This window comes from Copadichromis virginalis, linkage group LG17, assembly GCF_057382275.1.
Source record: "Copadichromis virginalis isolate Kocher_CV1m ecotype Utaka linkage group LG17, C_Virginalis_male_GT1.1, whole genome shotgun sequence".
Taxonomy (NCBI): domain Eukaryota; kingdom Metazoa; phylum Chordata; class Actinopteri; order Cichliformes; family Cichlidae; genus Copadichromis; species Copadichromis virginalis.
The window spans coordinates 4165874-4190218 of NC_140634.1; the positions used below are offsets into that span (position 1 = coordinate 4165874).

At 41.0% G+C, this 24345-nt stretch overlaps 2 protein-coding genes across 3 annotated transcripts; one reads left to right on the top strand and one right to left on the bottom strand.

The window, feature by feature from the left end:
• Window positions 1-11191, bottom strand: hcfc2 (host cell factor C2). 2 transcript variants are annotated; one of them, XM_085436884.1, is made up of 17 exons: window positions 10824-11191; window positions 10190-10338; window positions 9941-10101; window positions 9653-9855; window positions 6826-6910; window positions 4935-5038; window positions 4533-4766; window positions 4241-4444; window positions 3975-4009; window positions 3294-3414; window positions 2576-2632; window positions 2435-2490; window positions 2210-2353; window positions 1941-2123; window positions 1554-1851; window positions 1394-1466; window positions 1-1307 (listed from the first exon to the last, which is right to left on the bottom strand). In XM_085436884.1, exons 1-17 carry the CDS (start codon window positions 10987-10989, stop codon window positions 1298-1300), a joined length of 2283 nt encoding a protein of 760 aa, XP_085293010.1. In that variant the 5' UTR covers window positions 10990-11191; the 3' UTR covers window positions 1-1297. The 2 variants fall into 2 exon arrangements, with proteins under 2 accessions (XP_085293010.1, XP_085293009.1); XM_085436883.1 differs by having other exon boundaries at window positions 1941-2126; window positions 10824-11189.
• A 3061-nt stretch (window positions 11192-14252) lies between these two features.
• On the top strand, window positions 14253-24323 carry elk3 (ETS transcription factor ELK3). The gene is made up of 6 exons (XM_085436834.1): window positions 14253-14315; window positions 14452-14661; window positions 18402-18649; window positions 18743-19471; window positions 20653-20775; window positions 22337-24323. Exons 3-6 carry the CDS (start codon window positions 18443-18445, stop codon window positions 22430-22432), a joined length of 1155 nt encoding a protein of 384 aa, XP_085292960.1. The 5' UTR covers window positions 14253-14315; window positions 14452-14661; window positions 18402-18442; the 3' UTR covers window positions 22433-24323.
• The last annotated feature ends 22 nt before the right edge of the window (window positions 24324-24345 follow it).

Genomic DNA, 24345 nt, shown 5'->3' on the forward strand with positions numbered 1-24345 from the left:
ATGGATGGATGTTTTTTTTATTATTATTATTGCAGGTCACATTGATTAGTTATACACACATTAGACTTCATCACCTCTGAGACCTGAGCAGCTTGCACACATCTGCAATTAGATACCAGAAGAAGCTGCTGCTGATCCAGAGCAACAAACCGACCAAAGATGCTGAAGCACATCTCCACCGGCCCACACACAGGTGTTACACCAGCATCCAGCAGGTAGTCGTATCTTGAGCACCTTTCTTTTAAATCCTATACAGTGCCACTAATGATTGTCATTAGAAACTTTGTGCACTCTCTGGTCACTGCTTTAAAAGTGAAAAATGTAAATTCACCCCTTTTTTTGTTTTCCATTATATTGCAACAGTATTTCACCCAGCCTCTGTAATAACTGCCTGTGGTCTGTACATTATTGAGGTCCATGCAAAGCTGCGAGTGTCCTCAATAGGACAATTACAGGCTGATGTTTGCTGATACTATCATGACATTTATATTTATAAATCTTCAAGAAAACAGGTGCAGATTGATATAATCCGAATTATAAAAACAACAATTTACTCAGTGTAAATTCCAGTGGCTAACTGATGAAACTATATATGGATGAGTGAGAGTCTTTTATAAGAGGAAAATGAAACGGGTAAAAAGTGTGGCATCTTTACTGCACCTGGTAAAGACGGTAACACGATGGAGAAGATGGCAAAGCTGTAATACCTTTCACCCAGTACATGACTGTTTTCTGTAGCTATGAGTATATTGAAATGAAATTATGTCAGAAATAGGTTAAGAGTACATGGCTTTTGAACATGCTAATAAAAGCACTGTGATGTATTACACATACATTACAGTGAGATAAATGTAAAGACAAAGAAAAATCAAACTGAAATTATATATATACGTATAACGGAAACAAGTTTGCAGTAACATGTGGCTGAGTAAGACACAAAAACATGAGTAACATTGCTGATATTTCATAACCCCGTGGGACCGGTGGGGCCTGTAAAAGGACCACTCGTGTTTCCTTCTCATAGCCCGTCAGTGGCTTGTTCAGTAAACACTGAGGCGTCTTCACGTCTTCCAGAATGCATTTCAAACAATACTTGCAGTGTTTTCTACATCTTATAATACTATAATAATTACTTAACAAAACACTTTAACTAAAACAGAACAGTGGCCAAACAGCCCGTGAAAATGTAAATCTATTTACAAAGTAAAAATTAAATAGATTAAAAATAAATTAACAAAACTATTGGGAAATAGATTTGCCAGCATCTTGAGTGAAAAGTCCTTTCCCTAAAACATTTTCAGCTGGAGCTGCAAGAAGAAAGAAAATAAAGAACCAATTACAAGTGTCCACTTTGAAAAATAAACAAAGCAGAAAAGTTAAAAACTCTGATCACCTGTCAGCAGCGTCGTTGTCAGCCTCAGCACTGCTGTCAGCTTTGGATAGTGATGTTCGCAGTGTACTGGGATCTATAAAACACAGAAAGAGGAGGTTGATACATCCATCATTTTAATGTGAGAGGAAGTTTAAATAAATAATATCGGAAGCTGCTCCACCTTGAATCCAGCGGATCTGCGTGGCTGGGCCGTAGCCTTGCTCATTCTTTGCAGCGATCCGGAAGACGACTGCTGGTCGGTTGGAGGCAGAGCTGTCGATGTGCGCGTTGTCCAGGTGGCTGGAACTGACCGAGCAGGAGGTCTTGGTGCCACGGTATATCCGGATGAACGCCATCTGACCCGGCCGATCCGAAGTGGATGAGCGGCTCTTCCTCACTGCCATGTACATGGAATACTCCAGGATCCGGCCCGATGGAGATGAAGGAGCCTCCCAAGTGATGTGGACTGAATCAGTGGCCTACATGCAAACGATACCGAAAAGCACATCAAATACATTTTCCAGTTTTCCTGATCTTTGCATCAATATTTCTTGATACTGTGTGTCACCTTGGTAATCTTAACAGCAGAGGGTGCTCCAGGGAAGCCAGGCTGGCAGGTTTTGAACTCGCTCACTGGGCTGAAATCTCCCTGGCCAAAGTAGTTGATGCCTGCAACTCTGAACCTGTATGTCTGACCGGTAGCCAGCTCCTGCTTCTCTCTGCCCTGGTAGTCCTGAGGCCCTGGCAGCTTCTTCTGAAGGAGAGAGCGAGCATGTGAGGGTAAGATGTAATCCATAGGTGGTTTCTTCATAAACACCATTCACTTCTGGTTTTTACCTCTTTAGTGTTCGTTGCCCGACTGTTGATGGCAGATGTCACCTGGTCACCATCAGCAGGTAGGTAGTAGTGGCTGACCTCAGAGAATAGTGCTTTGAACACGCCGACATCAAACCACACAGCGTTGTCTGGATTCTGCCGAACCTGTAGGTGATGGTTTGTGGTGTTAGTATGAACCAAGCTGAGAGGCAGAGTTAAAAATTCACTATCAGAAGAAAATCCGACCTGATCTGTGTGGGTATAAAAATCTGCTGTCTTGTCTGCAGAAACCGGCTTTTTGCCTGTAAAAAGGTAAAACAATCAACACGTTTTAAAATCCTCACCAGTCAAATATCACTGATGTTAGAGCGTAAGAGCCACCATTACCTGACTGGAGCTGAGCTGAGCTGCTGAGATCTGCTGCTGCAGTCTCCTGCCCAGCAGCTACAAACAGAACACACAGAAACAAAAACAATCTAAAAATGTCATAATAACAAAATCCTGCTTTGGAGAAAAATTAAATTACATTATAGGTCACATCCGGTTCAGTAACACAATCTGATGTGGCCTGCAAATTTTGAAGCATTTACATTCTGTCATAAACAGTGCTGTGCCTGCACCAAGGCAGAGTATATGATAAATAAGGATAATTTGAACTGTGACTCGTACAAAGCTACTCTAGCCACGTCAAAGAATGCATTGCTTTTGTATTTTTTTCAAGTTGAGTCTAAGATTAGAAGTCATAAACTGGAGTAAGAGTTTATTTGTGCAGCCATGTTTCTGCAAACATATCTGACTATTACTGTGCAGGAGCTTAAATTCTTAAACACACATTGGTAACAGCAGATAGCTTCCCCTCCCTGACCTTGCGTCAGCTGGAGGCTTCTTCCTATTAAAAGGGAGTTTTTCCTTCCCACTGTTGTAAATCGCTTGCTTATAGGAGGACATCTGATTGTTGGGGGTTATTTCTGTATTACTGTAGTCTTTATCTTACAATATAAAAGTGGCTTGGTGACTGTTGTGGTGATTTGAGGTCGTATAAACAAAACTGAAATGAACTGTATAAAACAGCATTTAAGCAAGAACCACCTGATAAGAGACTTACTGCAGAGTTTTAGGTTAGAGTCCTCTTTCAAGTCTCTCCCATCGATCCTCCCACCCTGTGCTTGACTGTCTGCTGAGCCATTTGAAGATTTTGCTGAAGCATCCTGCTGCAGCAAAGCACCCTGAGAAAGAAAAAAAACATCAGGGAGAAAATTTAAGCACTACGTCTGGACTGCTGGCGTGTTAGTGTGGCTGTATGTTAGTGTTTGTGTATTAAATCTTATTTATAGATAGTTCTGGGTGATAAAATGATAAATACAGTTATTGTGAAGTAACTTTTCCTCAGTGTTAAGATAAAGCCAGTAGAGCTCATTCCATTCACATTTTGACAGATAACCCAAAAAGCTAATAAGATTAGTACTGAACTGAACTAATGATGTGGCTGGATCTGAGCTATAGCCACATAATTTTAAACTGAAGCACCGTGTAGGACTGGCAGCTGGCAATAGCACACATGATATTTGGGCGACTGAAGCTTTGTACACGATTAAATCAGGAACAATAACAAGAGAGAAAACAAAGGGGGAAAAAGTGACTTCTTCAAAGACTTAAGTCACTTGGACGATGAAATGTTTCTCCCACTGACAGCACAACGCCCACAAGAAGTGATTTGATTGACATTGATCACTGTTCTTCCCCCATATTGCCCAGCCTTTATTATTGATATAAGAAAGACTCTTACCTGTGCTGCTCCTTTCTCTTCTCGGTTTGCGGTTTCTTCATTTTGACAATGATGGGATCAAACCATTTTACAAAGAAAGTAAAGAAAGACTGATAGTGTCAATAGTGTATTTTATGAGTCTGAAAGCATTGAAATTGTTCCCTTTTTGCTGTATTCTGTATTCTGTTTGCAGTGACCATTAGCTCTACACAGAAACGTTTCCATCTAAATCCAATAAAGATTTTAATATAAACTGATGAAGTCACTGAAGGCTGTGCTTTCCTTACCAGCAGATTGTTTTTCCTTTCCATTCTGACCATCTATTCCTGTTGGATCCGCTGGTTTGGGACCACTCACTGTAGTCCTGGGGGAACTTGCAGGTTGGATCTGGAGGATATAGCAGTCTGCCGCAGCCAGGGGGCGCCATGCCACATGGAGCATGCTGACAGTAGATTTGATGAGCAGCACTGCCTCTGGGGTCGCTGGTCGATCTGAGACCAAAGGATTTTTAAACAGATTTGTGCTTTTTGCCCCCCCAGCACCGACCCCATTGCCCTAACTCGCTCCCCCGTTTCTCACCTGTTTCCAGGTACCACAGGTCCTTGCAGCACACTTGGTAGTTCCAGCTCTTGCGGTATCCATCACGACCGCTCCAAACGTAAAGCCTGGAGCCAACACTAGCGGCGCAGTGGCCAGCCCTGGCTCTTGGCCTGCAGGCATATGGATCATCGGTCTGTGGTCCCTGGCTCTGCAGCTGGTACTCTATATCATCATCGTGCTGCTCTGGGCCAAGGTTCTGCCAAGTCATAGTGTCTGTGATAGGAAAACCAGGTAACAGTGAGCTTGCTGGCCTCCATGAAGGATTGTAGGAATTCCATGGATGAGATTAAACAAACAAACAAAAAAGGCTCACAGGCTACAGATCTCATTTACAAAACCACTCATAAGTTATTTTAAGGGGTTATAATGAGAAGAACTCACCTAAGTTGAGAACGCTCAGGGAATTAGTGCAGATCCATTCAGTTCCTAAAGCAATGTGCGTCTCTGACTCTGGAGCAGGAATCCAGCCGCCAAAAACATACATCCTGCAGACAGAACACACCAGACTATGTCGAAGGACATTCTGGTTTCATATATACACAAGAACTATAAAACAATAACACACAAACATTGGGTGATGTAAGACTTGGATGCAGCTGCTCATCCATGAAAACCCATTACAGCTCTCTATGCACTGTTCTTGACCAATTAGCTCAAGGCCAAACTAAGTTTGGAGGTCTGGAGCAACTGAATCTGCCAAAAGTTGGTGACCTCTGCACATCAACAGCAGATGACACTGCTTTGTAATTTTACATCGCCTACCACTTCATGTATGTTGGAGTTGCTGTCATCCCCAGTGGCTTTCACATTGTTATAATACCACTAACAGCTGACTGTGGAATATTTATTAGTGAAGAAATTTCATGACTAGACTTGTTGCACAGCTGCCATCCTATCACGGTACCACACTGGAATTCACCGAGCTCCTGAGAGCAACTAATTCTTTCACAAATGTTTGTAGAAGCAGTCTGAATGCCTAGGAGCTTTATTTGATCCACCTGTGGCCATGGAAGAGCCTGAAACACCTGAACTCAATGACTTGGATGGGTGAATACGTTTGGCAGTATAGTGTAGCATTATGCTCAGGACGAACTGAAATATGTTTTATCAACGTAGATAATCATTTATAAAGTTAAGCTGCATTATCAGATTTAGCCACATGGCAGAGTATAAAGTAGGGCTGCCACAAAAGATTATTTTGATTATTTTTGTGATCAGTCGACTAATCACATCATGCATCTATTGGAGGTAAAGCGTACAGCTTATTTTAACAGCATGCATCTGCTCTTATATAACTATCATTAGTTTACAGCTTGAATATGTGCTAACTAAAAATAAAGACAAGATGATAGTTTATTAAATTTTTAATGAAATTTGCAGATGGTCTCAGTGGAGTTTAATAAACTCAGCCATCTGCTCCTTGCTATCTAAAATACAACAGGACATTGGAGTAAATTCTCGACCATCTCACACTTCTGTTTATTCAGTTTTCTAAATAAATAGAAAACTGATTATTCAGTTTGTGAAAACTATAACTTTAATCTCAGCCAAACTGATTTACTAAGGAACAAATAAAACACAGAAAAAAGCCAAACAATAACATTTTTAAACTATCTAAGTGACTTATATATCGTGTTTAACCCGAGTAGCGAAAGACCGCTGCTCTCGCCGGCTCTAGTGAGCCCTGAACCCCGGCTAGCTGTCGAGCTAGTGGGTAACAGACGTCTCTCGAAAACGTCAGAGCACTTTTGCAAATATGTGATGTCTTGATAAACTGAGCAGATATTTGAAGTTTACACAGCTACATTCTCGCCTGAAAATATGTTAAAAGTTTATTTTGTGACCCAGAAAGAGTAATAAAACTGAAGGACACATCTGTCGGAGTCTTCGAATTTGGATAGCCTTCGTCGTGTCGCTGTAACATAATAGGCCTACAAATGCGGCTTTCCGAAGGATGCTGTCCCTGAATTTGGACACAGCAACGATGCTGGACACCGCTGCTTCTTCTTTGGGGTTTAACGGCAGCTGGCATCCTTGTACATGCAGTGCTGCCACCTTCTGTTTCAGCCCGTTATTACACTCTTAAACCCTAATGCTTATTCCTGTGTCTTTCGGGATCTTACAAAGCTTTAAAGGACGCGTCTACTATTAAATAAATCGTCGACGTAATCGTGATTAGTCGACTAATTGTGGCAGCCCTAATATAAAGTAGCTTTTTGTTGCCAGAGAGGAACACAAAAAACTCTCTGGTGTTAATACATAAGAAGCTTACTTGTTTCCGATGACACTGGCCGAATGAAGACTTCTGGGAAATGGTGTGGAACCTTTTGTTTCCGGTATTGACCAAACCATTGTGTCTAACGACGACAAAGAAAAGATATAGGTGTGTTTAAATATTCCAAACTCCTGTTCCTCATTACCAATTAGAAATGGAGACATGCAAACAGGGCTTAAAACATCAAAGAGAAAAATCAGGGTGTTAAACATGTCACTTCTTGCATTCTGATGATTTTCTATTTAGCAATTTGAGTTTTTCCAGAAATAATTTCTTATGTTATTTCAGTTAATTCATCAACCCTTGAACTTAATATGCTTATGCACATTAAAAAAGAAAATCTCACATCTAATTGGGGATGACCGTTTTCTAATTATGAGGATCTCAGTGGACTCACATGTGTTAGAGACATGGCTGAGCAAAGTTATATAACGTTACCTTTCTGTGATGAATGATTGCCAATAGAGCTGGGCGATAGAACGATAACGATATGTATCGCGATATAACTTTTACTGATTGAGAAATTAAGCTATCGCGATAGACCTCGCCGCTCTTGTCCTCAAAAAAAAAAAAAAAGGTCAGCCAATCCAAATTAAGTAGCGCAGAGCCGAACCAATCACAGCCGCAGCGTCACGTCGCGTGACTTGTTACGTACAGCACAAGTGCCAAGCCGCACGTGTGTTTGTTTGGGAAGCAGCCAGCGGGTAATGGAGCCAGCGCGTAATGGAGGAAATGAGTGTGCCGACTAGAAAAATCAACCGAGCGTGACCGAAGAGAAAACAGATGATGGTTCCAATGCCGGAGAGATTGTCGAACGGAAGAGCCAAAGAAGGTCCGTAGTGTGAAGGTATTTCGGCTATTTCAAGTCTGACAAAAAACAGAGTAGCGTGCACTGTAAATTGTGCCGAAAGCAAGTCTGGAAATACAATAAACCGGTGCATGCGTCACACTGCGCCACGTTATTGTTTCGGTGAAATTAACTTCTACAATACTGTTAATTCTACTCTCTGCAGTGTTTAAATGCTTACATATACACACAGTTACTGTCCCTCCACACATACGACTCGGTTCTGCTTCTATGCCCCAGCTTTGTTTACGTTTTCCCACCGAGGCTTCTAGACTTCTGATTGGCCAATATTTCTGCACGGTTAGGAATCTAGCGCCACCTGCTGCTTTGGCATGTTCATAGCAGCGTTTTCCTTCATTTCTCCCTTTGTGTGTGGACGGGATTATTTTTTTAAAACGAAAACGGAAAATCTCCGTTTTCAAAAATACCCGTGTACGTGTGGACGTAGCCTCAGTCTCTGACTGGAAGCGCTAATTCGTCATTCGGCTTTTGTCAGACTAAAGTAACTGTTAAAACTGTTTGAAAAGCTCAGCTATACAACAAGGAGAGATTGAGAATTTCCTTTTAGTTCTCAGTTTATTTGATATTGACAAAAGTTAGTCAGTTTTGTCTGTTCTTCTGTAAAACAAACTAAGATTTATTTTTAGAATTAATATTTTGTTTCTAAGTGGAATTGACAATTTAGTCTGTTTCGTTTGTTCTATTTTGAAACTTAAACGCTTTAGTGGCTGCCTTTTGTGTAGTTTGCAATATTTGCCTTTATTTATCTGAAAAAGTCTCATGTTCCTTAAGTACATCTACCCTGTTGAACTTATTATGGGAAATAAATATTTAAATAAAAACAAGCTGCTGATTATTTCACATTTTACTTGTGAGCAACGGCACATTTAAATCTTACAAATATAGTTATTTGGCTTATATCGTGATAGATATCGTTATCGCCTGAAATGAAAAAAACATATCGTGATATGAAAAAATCTCATATCGCCCAGCTCTAATTGCCAAATTAGCTTAAAAGGTCAAAATAACAAAATGAAGCCTGCAGGGAATGACACAGCTGACACCTAACTGAGGAGCAATGCAAACAAAGGTTTAAATTCATAACGCTGGTTTATTTTCTCAGAGTTGCCAACTTTGGAGGAAGACTGAACACTGACAATTTTGATCATATGTAACTTCACCAACTTCTGGCACAACCAAAGGTATTTTCACCATTACAGTTTTCATTTTATACTTACTGCCATGTTGCACAAATATACAAACACATGAATTTTTGATAGATAGATAGATAGATAGATATACACACACACACTGCAAATCCTGTGTAGAGTTAATATCAACCAAACTTACTCTCACATTAATCATTAAGGCAGTTTTATTAAAAATTCATGCTTAAACCCTTTTTTTGTCCTTCTTTTTCTGGCTGGTCTGTTTAGGGATTGCCTCCATCTCACACTATACCTAGAATCCTCCTCTATCACACCAACCCTGTGCATGTCCTTCTCCACTACATCCATGAATCGCATTCTGTGGTCTTCCTCTTTTCCTCCTGCCTGGCAGCTGCAATCTTCATGATTCTTTGTACGATACAGCCACGATCCCTCCTCTGTAAATATGCAAACTATCTCACTGCTGCCTAGCGTTGCCTCCAAACCATTTAACCTGAGCTGTCCCTATGATATACTCATTTCTAATCCTGTTACACTCTTGCTGCTATCCTTCTGTCCCAAATCCTCCACGACTCTGGTCTTCCATCGACTCCACACTTGCATTTAGGTTGTTTCTTTTTGTTGTTGTTATACTATTGTTCTTTTTTGGCTTGCAATTTATTGGGCAGGATGAGAGAATGACAATTGGCAACAATCACAAGCATAAGTATCACTAGTGCAATTTAAATTTTAATCCAAGTGAACATCAAAATAAAGCTTTCTTTCTGCAGCTAGTCACTATGATATATAAAACCAAGATCACTCCTACCAAGATCAAGCTGCCAGAGGTCATCTAGCCGACTTCCTTGCATCCCTCCAAAGATGTAGAGCTTCGGGGAACCAAGGCCAGTGTAGGCAACTGATGTATGGGACTCCCGTGCAGAGGGACCACGGCCCTTTGTGTCTGGAATGTTCCAGCCTCTGGCCCCTGAAACTGACTGGAGCTCCAATTCATACAAGTCTCCCAAATACCTAAAATGGGAAAAACCCAATAAACCACAGAGCACTTACAGGTTTTTACACCATTCTTGAGAGTAAAGATGTGTCTGCACAGTACCTTGGCACGTTGCCATTGGGATCCTCACTATCATTGGCCAGCCCTCCAAACAGGTAGCATTTATTACCCACAAGAGTGAAGCTGTGTCCGATCCGAGGGCACGGCAGTGAGCCATTTCTGGGTGCCCTTGGTTTCAGCTTCTTCCACAGCCAGCGACTCGCCTGAGAAACAAAAAATATCTTTTAACATCTTCCCCATAACAGCAGCAGAGTTAGAAGAAGCTGCAGTGGAAAAAAGAGACAGTGTTACCTGGAGTTCATAGAGGCTGTTGGTGTATTTTCCAAACTCAACCATTCCACCAAAGACCAGTATTCGAGTACCTTCACAAACAAAGCCATGGGCTGCACAGCCAGGAGGGATGTCACCTCTAACCGCAGGTAGAAACCACTGCTTTGAGACTGGGAAAAAGGGTAGCTGTTAGCCAATGTATTATACAAGTCTTAATAATGTTTAATGCACTGGCCAAAGCTGGCCTGGAGACAATTCACGCATTCACGTTAAATATATTTTTACATACATAACCCAAACTGCACCTTAAGTAACAAAAGAACTTCATATATTTAAACAAAGGATGTGACGTTCTTACTTTTTTTTGGCTCTTGCTCAAATTCACTTTACAGTTCACTACATTTCGGAACTATAAAACTCTCCTGATCAAGTAAGTGGATAGTTTACAAACATGAAAAAGAACCCAACCAAATAATATCGTACACGCAATTTTATAATTTTGCGGTTGTTTTATAAAGATATATGTAACACATATACAGTATACAAAAGCCCGTGGTGGAGGGCTCGTTAGCTTAAGGGGTCGTTTCCCTCTCGAGCATGCTAAAAACATTAGCCGCTAACCTGCTAGTTAGCGTGAATGCTAACGGTAGCTCACCAGTGTTGTAAACATGGAGATCCTCCGCTATCCCTTCGTTTCCACCACCGAAAACGACGATGAGCTCCCGGATTGCGACTGCACGGTGTCCATGCCTGGACCGAGGTATCACTCCTGTAACGGAATGCACTTTCCTCCACTGCGGATCCTCTTCGCTGCTCGTCATTTTCCCGTTGGGGAGCCCAAAGTTTGGCGCTGTGGACGTTTTAAAGATGGGGGCGGACCGGAGAGGGCATCAGGAACTTCAACCAAAGAGGAACAAACAAATAGGAAGTCTCACTCTGATCTTTGGTTTGGATTAATTTTTCTGTATATGAGTTTTTAGGAGTTGCAGAGCAGTTCGTTAGATTAACGTGAAGAGATGGAGAACTATTCGGTGGAAGCACATATTCTTGATGCCTGTGACAATTGATTTTACACATGCATATCTGTCTATTTGTAGTCTTTTCATCTGAAAAAATATTTCTCATTATTTATTTTTATTTTTTGGGTGGAAGGGGAAAAACACAAAGTTTTGATTTCCATTTGCGCCAAAATATGTTCACATATGTGCACATAAAGCATTTGTTTTAACTTGTTATTGATCAGATTGTGTGTGTTGATTGGTTACCAGACAGATTAATTGTCCGTCAGTGCAACTTGGCCTCTTTCATCCTTTCTCTTATTTGTCTGTGCAGTTTTGCATGTCCTGATGCATGCTATATGGCTGTATTGTTATGATTTTCTTACTGACTTAACATTTAAAGGTGTATTTTGTAATTACCCTAGGCAAGAAGTAAATAAAACTTTCACCACCAGTGGGCAGTGTTTGGCAAGTGAGTGTCTTAAAATGGTTTCAAATGTGCATAGCTGCGCTTTCATTTTTGATGTAGCCATACCCACCATCTCGCCAAGAGCCTTTTGTAGTAGTGATGTGTCGGTCGCCAACGAAATGGCTCTTAGAGCGGATCTTTTTTTCCCTTTCTCTCACCCTCTCCCTCGCACTTTTTTCCGCTTCACTCCGCACGCGAGCCTTGTGCTTTACGCTGGGATGAGGGGGGAGGGTCGGTAGAGTTACACTCGCAGTAGCACAGGAACAGAGCGGGAGGGAAAGAGAGAGAGAAAGAGAGCCAGGGACAATGACGTCACATTAGAAAGGTATAGTAATCATCCACAACTATTTTCAGTTGTGGATGTTAAAGGATTCAGAAAGTTTATTCATGCAGGTCCATATGACAGAGAATATGCATCTTCTTTTTGTTTTCATATTTTAATTTATATTTAATTGTGTTGTGGTTTGCAGTGTTTTGTGTTGTTTCACTGAAAATTTAAATAGTTAAAAGTTGAAATGTGAATAGTTGGTTTTAGTATTATATGATTTATTTATTACATTTTATGTGGAGTGAATAAATAAAAGTATATTTACGGTGGCAAACGTATGTAGACAAAACACGTACAAACTCCAAAACACATAAAAACTCCAAAACACGTAAAAATTCCAAAGCACGTACAAAAGATGACAGAAGTGCTCCAGGATGCTAGGGGCAGTGTTGAGCTTTTGTTACCTAGTGGCTATACAAGCCAGCAAGTACCAACAACCGGATTTGGTGTGTGGTAGTAACAGGTAAATTAACTTTTCTTTTAAATTATTTTAATATATATGAGTGCTTGTGTATAAATACACAAACAATACACATATGCTTTCAATTATGTAATTTAAGTGATCTAGGTAGCTCTGTTAAGGAAGTTCAGTTAACGCTAGAAATGTGTTTTGGAGTTTGTACTTGCTTTGGACTTTGTGCATGCGTGTTTATACATGTTTATATATAAACATGTATAAATAAAACCACTTTTTTTACATTAGTAATTCCTTTTGTGCTTAATTTTCTATTGTTGTTAATAATTAATTAATTAAAGCAACATAACAACCTGAAGAGCCGGTTCGGAGCCGAAAGAGCCGGCTCTTTTTAGTGAGCCGAGCCGAAAGAGCTGGTTCTCTAAAAAGAGCTGGAAATCCCATCACTACTTTGTAGGCCACCAAAAATAACTTGCCTTGTTAAATTCAGTCCTCCGAATTCTCTTGGTAGTCTCAGTTTTTTCTAATGTTATCAACTACTTTAAAAGACAGGTATTCAAAAAAGCGCAGCAGTGTGTGCTGCACGTAGTGTAGAATGTTGCTCGATTGCACTGCATGTCACAAGCTAAACAGTCAAATGACATAAGGACGACATGCAAAACCACACAGTCAAATGAGAGGAAGTGCAACAAGATGACACATGTAAAGTTGCACTCACACAGACTAATCTTTTATTAGGTGAGAAAAGACCTGCACAATAGTTTGCTATTATTTCGCACACAAATGAAGCACAGGTCAAAGCAGACAAGACAACAAAATGTTTTCTCATGCGTTTGCCTCACACAGTCAGACAGCATCTGAACGTAACTTTATCACAAGAGGAATTTCATAGGAAACCCAACATTCAAACCTCCACCCAGGGACATTTACATAACAATTTCAAATTGATCTGTGTTGCGTTATGGAAAGTAACTTGACATGGTGCACAGACAATCCAGCTCCACCAGCTGTTGGGTAAGCATTACCTGCCAGTGACTGCCCATTACATTGTGTTTTTCCTGTTGGGTTAAATTAGCTTCTGACTGCTTGATGACTCTAAACTGTCTCACATGCGACCCCTATCGGCATGCAGTTGCAATAATAAACGATTGCAGAATTATGTCATGAAGGCTGCATGATATAAATGATGCAACAGCTGTTGGCATGGCATTGGAGGCCACCGTGACACACATACACTCACTAAAAAATGTTTAATGTAGAATTGAACCATACAGCACTGTCTGACTTAGACACAACAGGTTTCTCAGTGATTAAAAAGCAAAATCTGATTAATATTTTATGCTAAATTCTGTCTGTTGACCAGTATGTGACTAGAAGGTGTGAGGTCGTTTGATGTTGCTCTCTGGTGTGGGTTTGGAAATGGAAATTTCAGGGAGAGCAGAGAGTGGGCTGCGCTTATGCTGAGGCGTGGTTCATCTTTGCAGACATAAACGATCTTTCCCTTTCTCTTCCAACAGTCTGCGGTTGACCTCTCCAGATTGAAAGGCACCTTTCAAGGGTTTCAGCTGATGCGTCAACTAACAAAGTCCTCAGCCCCCATACTAAGTATTTAAGTCGAGAGCATTAAAGGTTTTATATTAAATCGTTTAAATATTACATATATATTTATTCATTAAACTTAATAAAGTTTTTGCTTTGTAAGTGTATGCATTGTACCCACCTCCAGAAGGTGATGATTTTTCCATAAGGAAACTAAAGTTTGGACAATAAAGTTACCCAAAGGCCCAGATTTACTTAACGTACTGTGTGTGCGTGTGTGTGTGTGTGTGTGTGTGTGTGTGTGTGTGTGTGTGTGTGTGTGTGTGTGTAAAAACAGGAACCCCTCCCGGTGAGCAGGAAGAAGGTGACGTCAGTTGTCACTTGGCTCAGCGCTGAGGGTAGTCAAGATTACAATATTTCTGTGTGTGTGTGTCTGACACAGAGAGAGAGAGTATTCTAAAAGAGGAGGTGTGTTTATGGGAAGTAGAAATTTTGTGTGAACGTGTGCACGCGCCTGTGTGTATGTTTACACAGACTGGAATACTGCGCCAGAGGAAGTGCGCCCGTTCTCCGTCTACGCGTCCCGACTTCCTGCTCTGAGCAGGAGAGAGAAAAGCTGCGGATCCGCTTTCAGACAGCGGGGCAGCAACAGCAGCAGCATGGAGCCCCAACACACCTCGCACACACCGCTTTAAAGACACAAACCCACACATCGCACACGGACAGAGGAGCAGCCACAGCTAGGTAGGTGCCATATTTCCTGCTATGGGCAACTTTCTGAAGTTATGTGTCTGAGCACATTTGGGCGTAATAGAAAGACAGAAACGAGCTCGCGTTAGCTGTTGGTGTATCTGCTGAAGTCCTCTAACGGTCAGGCAGTCACTGTCAACTTGAAATCCGACTAAAGTCGTGCGTAAAGTTGTGCGTAACGAGGTAAAGCTGTGCGTAAAAATGTGTTAAAGCTGCGGTTTTAGCACTCTGCTTTGGAATCAAAACTGACCCCGCTGATGGGAGCTACATTTGGGGGTAAAGAAAGGGATTAAAAGAGGTTAGAATGGTGGCTGCTGTGGAAAAAAAATCAGCCGTGGCTCCTTTAAAAATCTAGTAGTAGAATTTCTGGTTTGTCTGGACCTCGCAGACTAATTGCCATGCGCTTCCGGATAGAAGCTGGCAGCAGACAACATCTTGAAAATGAGTCACTGGTGCAAAAACAAAGAACCGTTTGAGTTCCAGCAGAAACCCCTGCTCTCTTTCCACAGACATACACTCTCACACACAGACATACTTCCAAAAATAAGAAATACACAGCCTAAAGAAAATGGATAGACTCATATGTGGCTTTTGGTTTGTTTCTGCTGGACTGAAGAGCCCCCAGAAGACACTGGCAGAAAATCCCATGGATAAACATTTGCAGTAGGAGAATTTTTTATGTACAGATCTTCCATGACTTGTGAGCTTGCACAAGAAGAGGGAGTTTATGGACAAGCAGATTTTAAGCACTGAAACAGCGGACCAGTGCTCCAGACTGCTTTTATTCTGAAATTCCAAATAAATCAGCAGTTTTTGTGGCTTTGTTCATCTCCTCAACAGACTTGCAGAGTATAGATCAGAAAGTTTGACACCGGGGCATACATGTATACCCCATATAACAGATCTATATAGAAGTATAGACCGTGTGTGTGTGTGTGTGTGTGTGTGTGTGTGTGTGTGTGTGTGTGTGTGTGTGTGTGTGTGTTCGTTCCCAGTGGGTCTCTGTGACAGGAAGTCCTGGATAGGAAAGGTCTCTCACCGGGAATGACGCCCCTGAAACTGAATGACAGGAAGTCCTCGTTTAGACAGACGGACATCAGTACAGTTCTTCCATCACTTCACACACACACATTCAGGAAATAGGAAGTGAGAACACACTTGCTTGTGTGTGTGTGTTCACGATGATGGGTCATTGTTTGCACGAAATGCACTTTCACCCCTACCCCCCTTTTGCTGGTTGGTTTCCTTTCAGAAAGACACAAAGGGAAAGGTGTACGCTGTATTTTTAGATCGAATCAGTAGTTGATTACTCCGAATATTAGCGGTTGTTTGTTATTTTTCGTTTCGCAGTGTGCAGCTCAGGAACTGTAATTTAATTTATTTGACAAAGGAGGCAGGGAGCGACAGGCAGACACCCACAGGTAAACATGTCAGTTAAAAACCCAGGCTTGCCTTGGCAGAAGATCACTGACCACATCCTGTTTTATCACCATGGGAACATCCAAAAACCAACCAACCAAATGTATGAACCTCTCTCTCTTGTTCTCTCTGTGTCACACACGTGATACTAGAGCTCATGCACACATGCGAAATAACAAGAAGCACAAAGAGCAGTGTCGGAGTTTGAGGAAATCCCAGAGAGATTTTATTTTTGTTTGTTTTTGGAAATTGTTTTGCATCTTAAAACAAAACTGAAAAATGATCAAAGAGCTCTTTTCAGAAATTGTAACACTAGTGATCCACCCCAACATGTACTGTAACATACACACTTCCACACACACACAAGAAGCGGGAGGAAGTAGCAAAGAACACAAACCAGTACCCACAGACACATGGTTTACATATCTCACACTAATCAACTGTAAGCAAAAGTAGTCCAAGTAAATACGAACAGAGCTAACAACTGTTGGCTTTCTGATCGTTTAAGATTCACAATAATGGAAGATTTTGGCAAGAAAATGACCTTTAATGCAGCAAATCATTTTTCATACCCCGTGTATAAATCTTCTGGGTGTGTCATTAAAGCATAAATAACCAAATAATGGGCTGATTTTCATTTCAAATGGAAATGCATGGGTGAGCGCCAGCTTTTGTGCATCAATATAGAATGGAAATGTTTTATTTTTGTAATGCAAAGCACCAGGTAATAATTCAACATACACTGACAGTTTCCCCAAGTGTGTTATTTTGCTTTTTGAGGAGGACCAACGCATGGGGGAGGAATATGACGTGTTCCCCTTGAAAGTTACCCGTATGCCTTGATAAACATCCATATTCACAGATGACCGTTGCATGTCTGTTCTAAAAGCTCTTTTATTACTCTGTTATTCAAAGGTTGAGTTATTTGAACATGTGTTAAACATGTTTGAACCAGAAGAAGGATCAGCATACACTTTAGTTTTGATGCCAACAGTCTTTCTCTTCTCCACCCACCAACTACCCTTTTCCTTTCTTTTTATGATGTCCTCTTTCACAATTGAGTCTTGGAAAGATTAAAATCTATAACCTTTTAAGGACACTGGATGACTTGCATGTATTGTGATGTACTTTAAGTACGGTTTTCCACAAAAGTTAACCCGCTGCGTGAAATGCAAATGCGAACTTTGAATGTGATGCCATCAACAATGTCCAGATATATCTTTGAAGCACAGCAACATTTATCAGTAAAAGGGATCAGCTGACTTGCAAATATTTTTATTTACATTTTACACAGCATCCCATTCTTCAATTAGATTGTTTTTCCAAGTTCAAGGTTCTCATTTATTTAAGTTCACTGGGAATGGTGTATTGTATTTCTAATAAAAGTGAGCTTTAAATCTGCATTAATCAATATTTTTATGACACCAAGTTCACATTATTAATATAAAATTAATATTTGTAATGCACAGAGTGTCACAAATTCTATCAGCCAACTGTGCAGTTTATAAGAAGACCTTTTAATGTCTTTTATATGGCAGCCCTGGAAGTCAAATGCAGTGCAACTTTAGGAAACACCAGCAAATAGAAAAATCCTGCAGTAATTTTTTTTTAATTGTTTTTTGTTTGTGAGTTTATTTCTTGAGTTGCAGTGCTTTTAACCTCTCAGGGCCATCATAGTTTGAGCTCATTGTTTTGGTTTAACTCATCGTAGCATGTTGAAGCTAAAGAACTAGATATTTCATTCTAAAGGGACTAAGAGCTAGATGGGCTTTTTTTGTTATCAAATGTTTATTGTCTTTAGACAAACATAAACATGTAATCGGTATTATTAAAAACTACAATAAAGAACCAACTCATCCAATAAAAAAACATAAAAGAAAAAACAGGTCCAGAATGAGGCAAGAGAGACAAAGGGGGAGATGACGATGACAAGACTTGGGCCCAAGTCATATCAGATCTTAAGTTTAACTGTGAATTCATGGAGTAAAAGAACATAGAGTTGTTAGCTATTATGACAGAAGCCGCTGTAAGTTGTAGACTTGTAATGCACCAGCAAGGAGAACACTTCCTATCAGCATCATAACTTCCAGAGATTCATATGTGACATGATTTTACTCGTCCAACAGTTGACATGTGAATGTTCTGGTACAGATTCAACTATAGAAGAGATGCGCTCTTCCTTACTGCACTCTTTGTACAGTAAAGAATTTATTGTCACTCTACAGATGTACAAAGAGATACAGAAGCAACCCCTGCAAAGGAATATAGGCCATTCCAGATTGACTGTTTCTCCTGATCTGATTTTTTTACTGCAGATCACCTGTGTCTTTGGTGTCCCCGTTCCCTCCCCATCATCATGGAGAGCTCCATCACACTCTGGCAGTTCTTGCTGCAGCTGCTGCTCGACCAAAGCCACAAACATCTTATCTGCTGGACATCCAATGATGGCGAGTTCAAGCTGCTCAAGTCAGAGGAAGTGGCCAAGCTGTGGGGCCTGCGCAAGAACAAGACCAACATGAACTATGACAAGCTGAGCAGAGCACTGCGCTACTACTATGACAAGGTACGCAACTTATATATCTAAGCTACACAACATTGAAGTGGTTTGTCTCCTCAGTTGTAATGAACTGCACATCTCATCGTGATTCTCCTGCAGAACATCATCAAGAAGGTGATCGGTCAGAAGTTTGTCTACAAGTTTGTGTCGTTCCCTGAGATTCTGAAGATGGACCCTGCATTGGTGGAGTCGGGTCGCAGCAGTGAGGAAAGCGGGGGCACCGCATCAGAACCCGAGGCTGAAGATGAGGATGGGGGTGAGAGGAACCAGTACCTCCACTCCGGCCTGTATTCCTCCTTCAAGATCAGCTCCCTGCATCACTCCTTAGAGCAGCACCGGCCAATCAAGACAGAGCCCAGATCCGATCGTCCGGACGACGGCTCCTCTGTCATCCGATTCATGACCCACCGTGGCCACTCCTCGCTCCCCTCCACCCCACCCCCATCCTCAACCGAGAACTCCCATTCCTCCAGGCCGTCTCCTCAGCTGGCCTGCTCTTCCTCCTCCTCATCCTCCTCCCCTCCACAAAGCCCCACCCATATGCTAGTGAGAGTGGGAGTCCAGAGCACAGATGCAGATGAATTGGAGCCCAGCGCACAACCTCTAAACCTGTCATCTGGTCAGAGAGACAGGGAGAGGTTACAGAGCAGGACAACACCAGAAAGGAGGGGACTGGCCAATAGTACGCCTCTAAAAGGAAGAAAACCGAAAGGCTTGGAAATCTCCGCCCCTTCACATCTCTTGACAGGAAGTGACCTTGTCTCACTTGCCCTCAACAGCCCAGCTCTGCCATCTGGGTCTCTGACCTCAGCCTTCTTCACAGCACAGGTACAACGTGACACATTACACACTTGTTATACACACATTCATGCTTCCAGAAATGCAGTAGGTAATAGGTGAGGAATGAGGAGATGAGGGTCAGACGAGCGAAAGAAGAGATTTTTGGATGAGGAAAGTCAGACAGGGAGGAGATGGAAAGAGGTGAGCGGAAAGAAAAGGAGGAAGGGAGGGAGGGAGGGAGGAGGTTCATAAGTGAAGCCATATGTTCATGCAGCTTCCGATTCACTGGCAACAACACACTGACCAAACCAGGACAGTCTGACTACATTCAGACATTCGGCGAACGCTCTTATCCAGACTGACTAATCATACACTGCTGTGCATACATCACTGATGGAAAATAAAAGTATAGGCTGACCTGTTCACTCATTATTTCAAAAGTTGAGCTGCGTTCATGTGCACACTTATTTAATATTAGTATGTATAACCCACTTTCACCCACGGGAACACATGGGAATTTTAATAAAAAGTCTGGAACTTTTTAAAGACCTTGTTCCCCCCCTTTTTCACTTCCTGGATCACAACCAGAATAGAACTGTGAGAAACAAGTTTATGGTGTTTGCTTTTTTTTTTCTTTTCTTTCAAATTTCGTAGGTTGTGGTTGGTAAAGAAGCAAAAATCCATTAAATCGTGCGCCACAAACAATCTTAATCTAGTTCAGTGGACCGGACATCAATAAATGGTTTATAACAAGGTTCATAAGACAGCTTTGAGTGGTAAAACAAAAGACATTTGAGGTCCTGGAATTACCAGACAGATCAATGGCAGGCAATCAAGTAAAGGTCATCAGCTAAAAACCATAAGTATACAGCCGTCTGCAGTCTAGCATTGCTGAAAGTGTAACTGTACTGACAGTGGGAACACAAAAGCATTCATTTACCTTTTACAGACTGTTGAAGAAAAGAAAACCAAACTGCTTTTATATATCTCAGAAAGCCGAGACAGAAAGTAGATGTCATGAATTTTGCATGAGTGGGGCTTCCTGGTCTGCATGGAGACAGTCTGCCAAGTCGGTTTGAGATCACTAGAGGGCACACTTGGCTTTGAGCTCTGGGTGAGACTGAGTGACACGACAGCCTCGCCGCTGATGTGCTGCCAGAATAAACACCATCATCTATTTCTTAGTGTATTTATTCCCTGACATTTCATTTGGGGTTTTGTCTATGTAGACTCCGTCTGGTCTGCTGCTCACTCCCAGCCCTCTGCTCTCCAATATCCAATTCTGGTCCAGCCTCAGTCCAGTGGGACCCCTGAGCCCTGCCCAACTGCAGAGCCACGCGCCCCTCTTCCAGGTAACAGTCATTTATTTTTATTTCCATGCATGTGCACGGGCTGTCTTCAGCAGCTGCAGATATTTGCCAAGCCTCTGTTAAATCTAAAAATATCTTAACTTCAGGAACGGACCACAGGCTCGAGCTACATTGTTAAAAGTTGATTTGATTTTAACTGGATTCAGTTTTGTTTAGCACCAGGTTACAAAACAACTCAAGGTATTGGAAAGCAAAGATCAAAATATTAGACAGAGAACCCCAAAGGATCCTCTATGAGCAACATTTGGCAACAGTGGGGATAAAGAACCCACCTCCAAGAGGAAGTGGTTGCCAGCAGATCCAAGGAGGGAGAGCATGTCTGCTGCATTCTTACACTTACATTGATTACATTGGTTTTGTCACTGATGGTTATTCAGCAAAAACTACACTCTTTCTACATAGACTACGACGGATGTACTTCCCAGGGGGACTGCATTGGCTAGAAAAACAATCCCTGCAGAAGATATCAAGATAATGATTGTTACAGAATGATGTTCATTTTGTAAATTGTGGTCAAACAGACACAAAGCAGGTTATGACTGTATGGCCACAAAGTGTGAAATTAAATGACACTGCACAATTCCTCAGGTTGCCTCACTCATCATGTTGAGACCTGTTAAAATGCTCAGCTGGAGGCTTCAAGATGGGACTTCTAACCATGATGAACTCATCTTTTATATACAGTCTATGTCTTCACCTAAAACCAACATAGAAAAATTTTGGCAGTTTCTACTTGATGAGGACATGAAAAGATAAATGTTTTCATCTTTAAGTGTAGTGATGTGCCCATAAACTATCTCAGTTTACACAAACTGCTCTTTATAGTCATTTCATATGGCATTGAGACAAGCAGTTGCAGTTGTTTTCTCACATTAATGTGTGTGAGGTGTGTGTGTGATTCACTTTATGCCAAGGGTTTCAAAATAAGCTGCAGATGTTTCCGTTTTGGTGTGGACAAGAAAAGAGGGCAACTTCCTGTTGTCTAGGGGGAAAAGAGAGTCTCTCCCATCCAAGTCAGCTCTCACACACACACTACAACAAATAAACTTTTAAACCAAGCATCAAATACACAGTTTTAGTCCTCAGAACAGGATTTGGTCCCAGTGTCGTCCTCACAATGTCTCGAAACCTGAAGCACTTCCTCCAGCAGACTGTTTAGACATTGGCATGAAACAATTTTTACACTGACTTATACATTAGTCTGTTATATACTTACATAGTATTGTTAGTATATAACAGACTAATGTATGAGTCAGCGTAAAGCCACAAATAAAAGCAACATGCTTTAAAGGTGATTTGATTTTTTTGTGATTTGCTCGTAAAAGCATGCAGAAGAACAAAAAGAAATGACTGAAGAAAAAGTAACAAATGACTCTAAAACTATCGAGTTTCTTTCTTCTTCACTTTTAGTGACTGTTAATAGAGTATGTGTTTTTATTTTAATTTATATCCATGGAAAACACTGAAGTCAGGAGACTATTTTGTCATTCACACAAACAACACAACAAATACAAAAATCCAGTTTTTTCTTCTCCTTCTGCAGTTCCCCACACTGCTGAACGGACCCATCCCTGTGCCTTTGCCTGCCATGGACACCTCCTCTCCTCTGCTGCTGTCCTCCAGCTCCCACAAGTCTTGATGCCAGCCTAAGATAACAGGGAAATGGGCCGGACCACATTAACACTGAACCGGCGCCCATTAAACACAGAAGAACCGCCGAGGATTTGGACTCGCTCTGTTACACTTTAAATCCAACACCTGTTGCTTTGTATTGATTATAGAAGAAACAGGAGCTTATCAGAAACTTTGCTCTCTGAGAAGAGCATCTGCATTGGCCCCTTTTTCATGTTTACTTGCTTTAACATGTGTTTGGTGTTTTCATTCCTTCAGGACAGAAATCTTTGAACTGTTTTCAAGCAAAGAATCTGAGTGAAGGCCAGACCTCATCACATTTCTCATGTCATTTTTTTTTTAAATCAGTCTCATTCCACTTTGTCTAAGCTTCAGTGATGCAGACCAGTTGAAATATAATACTGCTTTCCCCCCTTGCATTAACTAAACTCAGTATCCACATTCCTAATTAGTGTACACCACAGTGTCAGAGGCTAGTCTTAATAGATTCATACCAGCAGCTTAAAGAAAGCACAGAAATATACTTTCCTATTGAGGGTTAGTGTTACATGCCAGGATTGTTGGCACTCCCGCGTATGTGTGCAGAAAATGAAGCTAGAGCCAGACAGTTAAATGTTTAGATCTGCTTATTCACAAGGTAATAAAATCCAAGTACTTGAAAGCTCATTCATGAAAGATTTATCTGTAAATAAACTGACCTGTAACCCAGAAAATCACTGACATAGAAGCTCATCTGGCTTATGATTCATCACAATTCACAGGTTATTTTAATGTGTAAAGTATGCAAAGTAAGTACTTACTTGGCTGAACTGTGTAAACAAGAACTGAAATTCACTAAAAAGTCAAGGACGTTTACAGTCCTATCATGTTAATTGTTAATGAATCCCAATAGATTAAAATCTGACCAGTGTTCTAGGAGGAGTGGTTCTTCTGAAAATTGGAAAAGGCATCCATGAAATCTCAAACATAGTCTTGACCTTGAGCACAGTTTGGGTGTGCAGGTTCGAGTCAGCTCTGACCAATACTCCAGGAGGAGTAGCGATCCTTGTGAATTGTGGACAGATTTGTATTCTTGTAGGGTCTCTACCTTACAACATAAAGCACCTTCAGGCAAAATCTCATTAATACCAAGAGAAGAGTCACAGCCTAAACCCTAAAATCACAACTTAAAGCTTCAAAACACTTTTTGTGTGTGTGGATTAAAAACTTAGTGATTTAATCACTAGTAAGCTTTAGTAATGGATTTTGTAACCTTTGAAACAGTCAATGAACTGTTCTAGCTTAATGTTTACTGCACATATATGAAAGGATCAGTCTTTGAATTCATCAAAATTTGATCAAAAGGGGACCATAACTCAAGAATTTGACACTACAGGCTACATAGGCCAGTAAAGAAAACTTGCTACAACAGCGAGCAAGTCATGAATGAGGATGATACAGCTTTCCCCCCCCCCTTTCCTTTCCTGCTAAACCTTCCTTTTAATATACCAAATGTTCACATTTTTTGGATGTTGCAGGTCTCAGGATTTTTTTTTTATTAAACACAATAAAAAAGTCTTTGAGCCGGACATGTGACCACATGACAAGGGACCTTCACTGACTCCTAGCAGAACTCCTGCTAGCCAGAGTGCTACAATGCTGTGGAAGTCATTATTTCCTGTATAATATCTTGTATTTTCTCAAATGCACTGTAATTTTTTAACCTTCTACCAGCTGTGCCTTTCTCAATATGTAAGATTTATGTAAATGTGTTTAGCTTAAGTTTGACATTCAAAGTCAAAATTGCACAAAGAATTTGTTTTTTGTTTTAATGGTTTGTTTTTTGTTTTAGAGAAATGAATAGAAGTGTATTCTCAGTGATTTGCTTGTTTTCTGCATTCTTTAAATAAATGTTACATTTTTTTGAAATAGAATTATTAT